General features: G+C 37.9%; 1 protein-coding gene across 1 annotated transcript in view; it reads right to left on the bottom strand.

The window, feature by feature from the left end:
* The window catches only part of LOC131246166 (autophagy-related protein 16), a 64071-nt gene extending 51866 nt beyond the window's left edge, over positions 1–12205 (bottom strand). Inside the window, exons 1-2 of the mRNA XM_058246074.1 lie at positions 12187–12205; positions 11974–12100 (exon numbers count right to left, since the gene is read on the bottom strand). Coding sequence (XP_058102057.1) covers positions 11974–12100; positions 12187–12188 — 129 coding nt within the window. The 5' untranslated portion in view covers positions 12189–12205. The remainder of the gene's footprint in view (positions 1–11973; positions 12101–12186) is intronic.
* Between the last annotated feature and the right edge of the window lie 555 nt (positions 12206–12760).

Here is a 12760-nt window from a genome sequence, read left to right as displayed (position 1 = left end):
GAAAAAATTGCAAAAAGAATACATTAAATTAGAAGTTTCCATTTAATGGGGGCCAAAAGGCATGCGTTGTCGTAAGAAATCACTCAAATAATAACCAAAATGAGTTTATATAACACAAATGCAAGCTTACAACAATTAAGACATGCAATAGTAAATGAATTCAAAAAAATACACATTTCTGGCCATATTTCATCCCCACATAGAGTGACGAGGTGGCTCGTAATCATTGTCCGAATCCCGTGGCAGTTGAGAGTAGTACTGTTGCCTAACATGTTGGCAGTACTATTCCCAGGTCATCCTCTACTCGTACCAATTAAGGAACTCTCTCATGTACCTCTGACAGTTATCCTCCCCAAACTGTACAAGTACACCTAGACGTGGGAATTGCATGACATACATCGACGGCAGGGCGATTTGTCTACTGACCTTGTCCATATCAAATCCGCGCCCGTTTCAATGGCAGGGTGTTCAATCCTCCACTGCTTTTTACAGTGTGGTCCACTTGATTTTTGGATTTGTCTTATTTTTCGGATCAAGACTTATGATGAGCTCACCAACTGGAAGGACGGTTTGGATATAACTCATACCTCATGATGGGACCCACAGAACTTGGTGACGTCAACACAGTGGTGTGTGGTACACCAGCCAATCCGCTTCCAGTGAGTCCGATGGCCATTGAGAGGCCACCGTGATGTATGAAATTTATCCACACCGTCCATTTATTTCCTCTTATTTTTTAGAATAATATCCAAAAAATATATAATATCTAAATCTCAAATGGGCCACACGGTGGTAATTAAATTACTATCTTTGAAAAATTCTTAGGGACCACAGAAGTTTTAAATCAAGATTATATTTGCTTTTTCACTCCATCCAGGTGTATATGACCATATCAAGGGGTTGGATGTAAAATAAACAATACAGTGGGCCATGGGAAGGTTTCAACGATGTGCGTCCTTAGCATCGTTGCTTCCTTGAGCTTTGGATACGGCTCACTTGAGCTTTGGATACAATTCATTTTTGGCAACATGTCCTAAAATGAAATCACAAAACGGATGGACAGGGAGGATTTCTCACAAACATCACAGTGGGTCCCACCTGAGTTTGCAGCGCATGAACATTAAGGGAAAGGCTTTCGCAGGAAATCCGCGCCCATCCGTTGCGGAAATGGCTTGGCTACTCCCCCTGCCACCAGCCAATGGCTGGTGGTCTGTGCTCTGTCAGCCCCACCACGAGGTATGTGTTTCATCCATGCTGTCCATCTATTTTTATAGATCATTTTATTGTATGAGAAAAAAAAATGAGGTATATCCCAATCTCAATTAAACCACATTATAGGAAACAGTGTTGAATGAACTTTGACCATTAAAAACTTTTTAGGGGCCATAAAGGTTTTGGAACAACCTAATCTTTGTTTTTTCCCTTCATCTAGGTCTGTATGACTTAATTAACAGATTGGATGTCAAATAAATAGTACAGTGGGCCTTAGGAGGATTTAAATGGTGAATATCCGATCACTATTATTTTCCTGTGGTGTGGTCCACCTGAGAGTTTTATCCCTTTCGATTTTGGGATAAAGCCCTACAATGATCTGTAAAAATGGATTAACGGAATGGAGAAAACATTACATCACTGTGGGCCCCATAGAGCCCTACCCGAACGGATTACAATCCGGGCAGGGGTAGGACGCTGATCCAAAAATCGGATTGCATACTAAGTTAATCAGTACCCTTAGCGTACTGAGTAAACACTGTGGGGTCCACCGTTATTTATTTATTTCATCCACTCCGTTCATTCATTTTAACACATAATTTTATGGCTTTACTGCAAAACGGAAGAATATATATATATATATAAACCTCAAGTGGACCACACCACAGGAAACAGTGGGATTGAACCTCTACGATTGAAAAATTGGTGGAGGCCACAGAGAAGTTTTGGATCAAGCTGATTTTTGTGTTTTCTCTTTATCGAGGTTCGTTCGACTTTATGAACAGGTTGGATGACAAATAAACATAATTGTGGGCCCTCAAAAGGTTTCAATGGTGGAAGTCATTATTCCACACTATTTCCCGTGGTATGGTCCATTTGAGCGTTGGATTTACTTAAGTTTTTAGATCAACCACTAAAATTAGCAGAAAAAATGGATAGAAGGTGTGGATAAATCACATACATTAACAGTGGGCCCAAATGAGTTGACTCAGTACAATAAAAGCGTACTGTTTCATCCATGCCATCGGTCCATTCTTCTAGATATAAAAAGAGCTACTGGTCCATGCTTTGTGGTCCCACCATGATGCATCTGTTTCATCCACGCCATCGGTCCATTTTTCTAGATCATTTTATGATAACAGTCCAAAAATGAGATGGATCAAAATCTCAAGTGGACCACACAATGTTGATTGAACGTCTACGGTTTATCATTAAAAACTTCTTGCGGGCTACGAAAGTTTTGGGTCAAGCTGATATTTCTTTTTTCCCTTAACCCAGGTATGTAAGACCTAATCAACGGCTTGGATATCAAATAAACATTACAATGGGCCTAGGAGGTTTTAAATGGTGGACATTTAATCACTACTATTTTCCCGTGGTGTGGTCCACTTGAGTTTTAGATCTACCTCATTTTTTGGATCAAGCTCTAAAATGATATTTAAAAATTAATGGACAACATGGATACAACAGATGCATCATGGTGGGGCCCACAAAGCACCGACCTGCACCGTCAAAGCGCCACACGCACGCCCGATCCCCAAATTTCGTTAAAACCCCAAAAATCCCTCTCCCTCATCCAAATTTTTCAAAAAATCATCTCCTTCCCACCAATATTTCCAGATTTTCAACCCGAAAATCCCTCTACCTCATCCCAAATTTTTTTAAAAATAAAAAAATAAAAAAATTCTCTATTTTCCAACAAGATCTCGACCCGCAAGCTGATTCTTTTCTAGAGAAGTTGCCTGAGGATTTTTCAAAGGAAAAATAGATTTTTTTGGGGTTGAATCTTACCGGAAAGTTGCCGATCTGCACTCAACAGCCGTGAATTCGCGTCTTCAAACAGATCCGGGCGAAAAACAGGTATTTTTTGTGTTTTTTGTTTTTAATTTCGATGATTTTATCGCCGACAACATCCCCCCTTTTATCAATAAAAGTGGGTTGTTGGCTACAATTCCCACCCGTGGTTGGTTGGAACAGTGAAATTTTGGCGACATTCCGAAATTATCGACGATACCGAAATTATCGTCGATACCTGGCACCGAAACGAATAAATGGGGTTATGGTATCGCTGAGCCAGCAATACCAATATTATCGGCGACAATTCAATATTGTCGTCGATAATTTAAACACTGCACGTAACCATGTTCATAAATTCACCAAACAACCCAATACAACAGTCTCACCAAAGAGTGGACTGTTACATAACCATAAACAAGTTTTTTTAAAAAATGAATACAGATTTGGAATGTTGGCATTATTCTAGATTTTCCACATATTTTTCTAGAATTTTTCAAGCAAATGTTTTTTTAACCGTTATAGAGTCATAATGGTTGTTACGCCCTCGTATCAGCCATTACGACCGATACTTGTATCAGTAATAGTAGTGACCGTTACGGCCACCTTTACTAATATAGAATACCTTGATTAAAGGATTTAAGGGAAATTGCTTGAAAAACAAATAATATTATTAGTAGTAGTAGTAGTAGTAGTAATAATAATAATAATAAAGGAAAGATAAGAATCCTTTGACATTATTATGACACGATATTACTTTTTTTCCTTGAAGAGCTACAAATAATTTTCTTAAAAAACTACCTGACAAGCAATCAGGATAAAAGAATACAACGAAAGTGAGAAATTACAAATCCAAAATAAAACGAGCTACACTGATGTCAACTTGAAGAAGATCTATAGCCCATTCAATGCATCCCTTTTGCCTTCCACAAAACTTGATCCCATGATTTAAGCTCGTTGTCGAAACAACGTGCATTGTGTTTAGCCCAACTGCTCCAGAGGCAAGCCTGAAGGATTAGCCTGCATAATATTAATCCATCTTTCGACAAGTGGACTCCACGCCATGCCCAAAGTAATTGCGGAACTAACTAAGGCATTACCCATTTCACCTTGAAAAATTGCAAAATGTGATTCCATAGCTGATTGGCGAAAGGGCAATGAATTAGAAGGTGATCAACTAACTCCACACTGCTCATATAAAGAAGGCATATGTTCGAAAGAGACATTCCCCTCTTATAAAGATTATCTATTGTTAATATCCAATTTCTACCCACCAGCCACGTGAGGGAAGATGACTTTGAGGGGCCCCCATAGAACCAAAATGCATATGGAATCATGTCATCCAGATCGTGCCTCAAGGGACGAATCTTATTGTGAAAAGATTTTATCGAGGAAAAACCAAATGAGGATGCCAGCCATACCAATGAGTCAGTCGAGTCTAGAGAAGGATAATAGTGCTGGAGGTGCATATTTATGGTAAAAGGGGTGATTGATGAGTTTAAACTTTTTTCTGATTTCTTTAGATTTTTCATATATCAAATGTCGCTTTTCTTCTACATTTAAGAAAGGTAATAAGAACATAAATTGTTAAAGGATTTAGGGGAAATTACTTGAAAGATAAAATAAAAAATAAAAAATAAAGATAAGAATCTTTTAACACTATAATGACATGGTATTACTTATGTGAATATTTATGGCAAAAGGATGATTGATGAGTTTTAATTTATTTTTATTTTTGCGATTTCTTTATATTTTTCATTTTTTTCAGTTTCTTAGGAAATTTATTTTAAAGAAAAAATCGTACGATTTGCAATTCAACACGATTCAAACCCTATTACAATTTGCAATACGATAACAATTTTGACAACATTGGCAAAGGGTTATACTCAAATGTATGGTGTGGACTACTTTGAGACATTCTCTCTGTGGCCAAGCTTAACTCTGTTTGAGTGGTTATCTCCTTGGCGGTAAACTTGTCTTAGCCCCAATTTCAACTAGATGTGTAGAATGCATTCTTACATAGTGATCTTGTTGAAGATGTCTATATGGATCAGCCCCCAAGTTTTCTATGCCTTCTAACTCACCTCTTGTGTGTTGGTTCAAGAAGTCCATCTACAGTCTCAAACAACCCTCACATGCCTGGTTTAATAAATTCAGTTGTGCTCTTTTGAATTTTGGTTTCGTTTGTAGCCAAGCCTATCACTCTTTATTCATTTGTCGTCAGCCCATAGGGCTTATGGTGCTAATTGTCTACGTGGATTATTGTTTTGTCCGGCGAATAAAACTAAGGGAATGGTGGCCATTAAATCTTCTCTCAAAGATCTTAGGATTCTTTGGTGTTTTTTGGGCATTGAAGTTGCTCAATCTAAATCCAGAGTTGTGCTCTCTCAATGGAAATATACCCTTGATCTTCTCTCAAAGACTGAAATGCTAAAATGTAATCCCTGCTTCCATGCCTAGGGATACTACTCACAAAATTAGTCTTGATTATGGTGAGCTCCTCTCTGACCTAGGATGCATCAGCGGTTAGTTGCCATCTTATCTATCTAACTATTACTCAATCGGATCTTTCGTATGCCATGGGGGTTGTGAGTCAAGTCATGCATGCCCCTCGTACCACACATATAGTACCAGTGTATTGTATCATTTGGCATCTTGAATCTTCCCCAAGCAAGGGTTTACTTTTCAACAACATGGCCATCTTCATTTGTCTGCTTATTCTAATGTTCATTGTGTTAGAAGCAATGTTGTCATGTGCGATCGCACATTCGCATATGCGCACAGTGCAGCAAAAATCGCATATGTATGCGATTTCTACACATGTGATCACATATGCCACATGTGCGAGAATATGCGATCACATATTCACCAACAGTCATAAACCTAACCATTGGAAATTAAAAGTAAAAAAAAATAAAAAATTCTTCCTTTTTTCCTTATAAAAAGGCATTCAAAACACTCTTATTTGCACTCAAATCGTAACTCTCTCTCTCTCTCTCTCTCTCTCTCTCTCTCTCACACACACACACACACACACTTTCAAAGTCTCAAATCTCTCATTCTCTCTTACATAATTCCAAGGCTCAAGCTCATATTTCTTTCAAGTTTGAAGTTTCAATCAAGGATTCAAGATTCAAAAATCAAGAAAGCAAAGCAAGCAAGATTCAAGAATACATCGAAATTGAATTCAAGTCAACTCAAGTCTCACATTACATTTTCTAATTCTACTTCTATTATATCTCTTTCTAGTTTCTTCTAAGTTCTAAATATCATATTCATATTCATACACCCACCATTCTCTCTTTCTATCTCTCTTTCTTTACATTCAAGAGTCAAGAGATTCAAAACATTTTGTTTTAGTTTGTTGCTTACAACTTACGGGTTACAAGTTACAAGAGTACAAGTCTACAACATTCTCAAGACTCAAGACTCAAGTCAAGACAAGAGTGAAAACAAGAAGTCAAGTGAAGAATATATTTCCGAATTTTAGATTGTGTAATTTGTGTTTTTGTAATTGTGTTGTGTAACTCTCTCTCTCTCTCTCTCTCTCTCTCTCTCTTTTCTTTTCCCTCTCCCTTTCTACTACTAAGTGTGTAAGCGTAACTCTCTCTCTCTCTCTCTCTCTCTCTCTCCCATCTCTTTAGTCTCTTGACTATTTAATCTTTAGTTTTTACTAGTTTACAACTTACAAGCTGAAGATCCACCATTAGATGTTGATGAAGTATTAGTACATACAGATGATGAAGAAACGGAAGAAGAAAAAGTGTATATGGAAGAAGGAGATGACGCAAATGATGATGGTGATGATGACAATAGTGGTAGTGATCAAATGCCACAATGGCAAATAGATCAATATATATATAGTAGCATAGTCATTTACCATTTACTATTATTTTGTTATAAATTATAATAGATCAATAATAAATAAATACCTTCTTCATTTTGTTTACTTACTGTGTTGACGTTGATTGTTGACTGTACTGTTGATGATATTTGTTAACTATATTGTCGAATGTTGATGACTTAATATTTACTTTATTGTTTAATTGGTTTTATCTTACTCAAATGTATTGCAAGGGCATATAAAATTATTTATCTATTAACTTAGGAAAGTTCCCCCTACTTTCTTATATTTTTTTTCATTTTTTTCTTATTTTCCTCCTATTTTTCTGATTTTTTTAAATTTTTCGGAAAAAAAATTATATATATCTATGCGACCGCATATGCGATTGTGCGATTGCATATGCGCACAAGCTTATGCGATCGCACACGATCGCATATGCGATATGACAACATTGGTTAGAAGTTCACATATGATCGTGGTTCTACATTTGGGTACTATACATTTGTAGATGGCAACCTTGTCACCTAGAAGAGTAAGAAAAGTTCATCGTGGCGCAATATTCTGTCGAGGTTAAGTATTGAGCAATGGCTCATGCGACATGTGAACTTATTTGGCTCTGTACCATCTTACAGGAATTCAATTATAATCCTTTGAGTCCCATTCCGTTGCATTGCGATAATCAGGTTGTCATTCACATTGCTAGCAATCCCAGTGTTCCATGAGCGCACGAAGCACATTGAAATTGATTGTCATTTCATTTGGGAAAAAGTGGTTTACAAGGAAATTATGACTCATTTTGTTCACTCCGGGGATCAGTTGGTTGATGTTATTACCAAGTCGCTCAATCGAGATGCTCTTCTTCGGATCATTGGCAAGTTGGACATGATCAATATCTATGCTCCGACTTGAGGGAGAGTATAGAGAGTACAAGTGATATGTGTGTTTTTAGTGTTTTTGGGTGTGTGGGTGTACATGGTGTTGTGTGCTCCTGTTGAGCATGTTTTTGTATTTCTAGCATTATAATAAAAGGTGCGTGGGATTGTGGCCCTAACACAAAACCCCTTTTTCTTCAAAACTCTCTCTCTCTCTCTCTCTCTCTCTCTCTCTCTCTCTCTCTCTCACACACACACACACACACTCCTCTTCTTCTCTCCTTTCCTATTCACTCCTAGGATCATCCAAACTCAACTCTTACTTTTATTTAGGAATGCAAAATGATCAATATGTAAAGATTGTAAGATTATATCGGGATAGAGTTTGATCATGCATCATAAGGTGGTTGTTATGGACATTTATATGAAGAGATTGAAGAGAGTGAAACCAATATGAATCCAAGAACAAGGTGATGGAATTTAAAAGGAGAGAAAACGGTGTTATTTAGGAATAAATTGATAAGGAAAAAAAAAAAAAGGATGGTGGAATATCGAGGAAGAAGTTAATGTCATCTAGAATGAGATGACTAAGTACATTGAGAAAGTGAATAAAGAAGTTCTAAGAGTATCTACATGGAAAAGCCACTCTTATAACAAAAAGTGGGATGATGATGCCTAAAAGGGTATTAGTGAGAAACGAGAAAATTTTACAAGAATATAGAATGCTAAGATGAACAATGCGAAAGTAGTGAGGTTGAACTTAAGCATTATGATGATCGATACAATGACTTGGGCACCAAAGAAAATCAGAAGATATCTTCAATCTTGTAAAAATGAGGGAGTATAGGCACAGTAATCATTTTCTTATGATTTAAGAGCAACGACCAAAGGGAATTGGTAAACGACGACAATCCTTTCAAGTGAAGAAGTTATTTCCCAATCTGGTTAAATGAAGACCATTCTAAAAGCTTAGTGTTTGAAGGAATCATAAACTCAAATAAGGCTGGAGATGAAAGATACATTTTGTAGGATTAGGATCAAAGATATTCCATAACGATAACGGTGGCCGTAAAGGACACCGCTATTACCACTACGAGACGAGCCACAACAGTCGTTACGGCCATTTTTTACAAATCTGTTTCGGCTCCATTATGGGATAGTTGAGGGCCATTTTTTCTATAATGGCCATTTCGGCCATTTCAGCCCCGTAACACGTAACGGTTACCACCATTACCATTATAACAGCCGTTACGTAACCGTTTTGGCATACCTTGATTAGGATGTCTAAAGTGAAAGAAGCTTGAGAAAGATAGCGGTAGGCATTAAGACCAAATGATGTACTAATAATAGAGGTTTAGAAGGGCATACAAGATATTGTCGGTATACTAGTAGAGGTTTGGAAGAGCATGAGAGATTGTCTTATTTTGGTTGAAAGTTGTTCAAAAAATTTGTAAGAATTAAACGAATGCCAAACGAATGGCAAAAAAATATCGTGCTTCATATTTACAAGAATAAAGGAGACATACAAAGCTACATTAACAATTGTGGTATTAAACATATAAACCATACTACGAAACTTTAGGAAAGTGTTCTGCAACGATTATGACATCAGACAAATGTATTAGAAAATCAATTCAAATTTACACCAGGGAGGCCAACCATCAAGATATTTTCTTAGATAGTTGATGGAGAAGTTGCGGGAGAGGAGAAAGGATCTCCAATTGGTCCTTCTTGACTTAAAGAAACCATGCAATAAAACCCCTAGAGAGATGACCTGGTGGGCATAGGGGAATAATGGAATCTGAAGAGAATATATTGACATGTTAAGAACATGTAGAAGAGAGCGGTAACTAATGTGACATTCCCAATTACAGTAGGTCTACTCTACACCAAGGGTCGGCATAGCTTCTTGCATTGGCTATGGCCTTATGGGCAAGTTAACTACATATTTATAGGACAAGGTCTTGTGGCGTATGTTACTGTGGATGACACAGTTTCAATTGACGAGACAGGGGAGGCAGTAAGTATAAAGCTAGAACAATGGAAGGATGCTTTAGAATATAAAAGTTTTAAAATTAGCTAGACAAAAGCAGAGTATATAACATGCAAAGTGGAAACGAGGAATTAGTTAAGATTCATGGACAAGAAATACCCCAAAATGACCATTTTGAGCATCTTGGGTTGATTAAATTCATGAGAACATAGATATTGAGAATGGTTTTGCTTCCCAATCTAGCGTGTGTTGGTAACTGATATAAGAAAAGAGGCATGGCTATTGGACTGTTGGCGACTTTCCACAGTTTTTGTTTCTTCATTGGTTATTATTCTACAATAGTTGTAACTCCAAATATGAGGAACCTTGCAACCAAATCAACCCATCAAGTACACATTGTCTTCAAACTTAGAGGACACTTACAAACCCATTTTAAAGATATGGCCTATTTTGGGGACCAAACGCAAGTTTTAAGCAGGATTTGACAAATTCATGGGAGTTGACTGTTTTGGTTAAAATCTGAAAAGGGCACAAACCATCACTTTTTCATCTCTGCGTCTTCTTTTTGTCAAATTTCAATGTAAGGAATGCTAATTCACCGAATCATGCTTGAGATGTGTTTGATCAGGCTATTTGCTTTATTTTCACATTTTTTGCCGATTTTTTAGGAATTAGATTTTTTAACATAGGAAACAGATAAATGTCATTTTCACACAGTAAATAGCATGTAATAAACGCTTTGTGAAGGCTTACATATTTTCTCATCATCCTTCAAGGGGGTTGTGATTTTTGAAGGATATTCTTGTAATGCTATTAAGTGGCATCATTAATTGAGCCAAGCCAATAGAGGCTTTCTCGCTAACTCTTTAATTTGGTGCTGAAACTGAAGATTTTTTCTTTAAAGAATTAATGAGGGTAAGTGGGATTGCCAACATTTTCTATAGATGAAACACTAAGGTCACTCGGTGGTGACACCTCTTTGCCACTTCCTTAATGTTCCTTTCCCTACCTTTTTTTCCTTCTTTCTATAACTAACTTTAAAAATCATAGTAAAAAAATCCCCTTTAATTTTCATTAACCAACCTAATAAACCAACAAGTAATGAATAAATAGTATGGTTATCAGTGGATCAGGTCCGTCCAGGTCCTAGAGTTGTTGGACCCAGGATGATCAAAGTCGCATACCCCTTTGGGTCTAAGGACCTTTGTTTCAATCTCGATTCAGGCCAGGTCCAGGTCTCCATGTCAAATAAGGGCACGTACATGTTCAGGCCAAGGTATTCCATAAGGGTAATAGTGACCATAATGGCATAATGGCCATTGCCGTTACCATTACTATCGGGCTGTAACAGCCATTATAGATTTACTTTTTCTTTGAAAAAAAACCTATTTGGCCACATAACAGGCCGTTACAAGGCATCATGGGGCCGTTACGGGGCTGTTAAAGGCCAATTTTTGCATAATGGCCATTACGACCCCATAATGCGTAACGGTAACTACCTACTACCGTTGCCATTACGTAATGGCTAAAACCATTTTGGAAGACCTTGGGTCGAGCCCACCTGAATGGATTGATTAGATCACACACATGTCGGAACTTTAACACGTGTGGTGTAAACGGGCTATCCTGGATGCACATGGCTTAACATACCTCATTACATTGCTAGATTAATTAATATATACCTATATGTACGTCGTCGTCATCGTCGTTGTCATCTATGCCTTGTCCCAACTAATTGGGACCTAATATGTATATAATATTACTCTTAAAATTAAATAGACTCAACCTGACTTGATTTTAACTGCATCAAAGATGGTGGAACTGACCAGAACCCAACTAGACCCTTTTTTTAACCAGGTCCAAAATGACAAATCCAAACCCGACCCAATTTCTAAACAGGTCCAAGAAATTAGACCCAGACCAGTTAAAATTGGGTCAGGTCCAGCAGGTACCCATTGAGATGCTTAATAAACAGCTCCTTCTCCATAGAAATTTCCTAAAACAAGCATTGTATCGTAAATCGCATCCTCCATGACTTAAAACGAAATGAACAAGAATCTCAAATGCTAATCCATGCTTGCATCTCCTTAGCTAGGCTTACAAGGACAGAAAACCGAAATTTACAATTCTGAGTTCTATCATTTGCCATGCAATGAAATGAAAAAGACAGTCCGTAAATCACATTTATCAGATGATGTAAGAATTGAGTTTTGTTTTTTAACCGTGACTAGAAAGGATAGTTGTTGGGAAAGCGATACCTGAGAAGCGAAAGGCTGAGAGAGGGCGATGAAAGCAGGAGCATGAGCGCCTTCTTCAAGCAATCGTCGCTTCCGCAGAGCTTTCAAGGCGTGTTCTATGGCAATCTTTGCGTTTCCTTGAGCGGTCCTGAAAATTTCAGAGCAGGGTTTTAAAAATAGGAGAGAATGGAATAGAGGAAGAGAAGGAATCTGGATTTTCTTAGATTTACTTACATTTTGATAATGAAAAGGAGGGAGGGAGGGATTGAGGTTTGCTTCTTTCAGGGGGCGATCGCACTCCAGACGCGAGGAGAGATGTCGGAGATGGTAACGAAAGCAAGAAAAACTCTTATTCAAACGTCCAATACAAGGCGTAGCAACCCGCGGTCGGACCGAATAGCCTCGAAGGCCTGTTATGCTGAAGCGGATTGAGTCATGCCACCGCTGAACCGAAATCGGGAAATCGGATTGCGCCCTGGTTGGGCCCACCGTGACTGGTATGTGGTTTATCACGCCATCCATCCGTTTTTCCAGCTCATTTTAGGTGTTGAACCTAAATTTGAAGCATATCCAAAGCTCAAGTGGACCACACAACAGGAAACAGTGGGAATAATGATTTCCACCGTTGAAACCTTGGCCCACAGTTATGTTTATTTGTCAACTAACCTGTTCATAGGATCACACGGACATGGATAAAGGTAAAACAAATATAAGCTTGATCCAAAACTTCCGGGACCCCAGAATTTTTCAACCGATAGACATTCAATTTATACCGTTTCCTCTGATGTGGTCCACTTCTCGGCTAAGT

Source organism: Magnolia sinica, chromosome 5 (genome assembly GCF_029962835.1).
Source record: "Magnolia sinica isolate HGM2019 chromosome 5, MsV1, whole genome shotgun sequence".
Taxonomy (NCBI): domain Eukaryota; kingdom Viridiplantae; phylum Streptophyta; class Magnoliopsida; order Magnoliales; family Magnoliaceae; genus Magnolia; species Magnolia sinica.
This window is presented reverse-complemented; position numbering and strand designations above follow the sequence as displayed.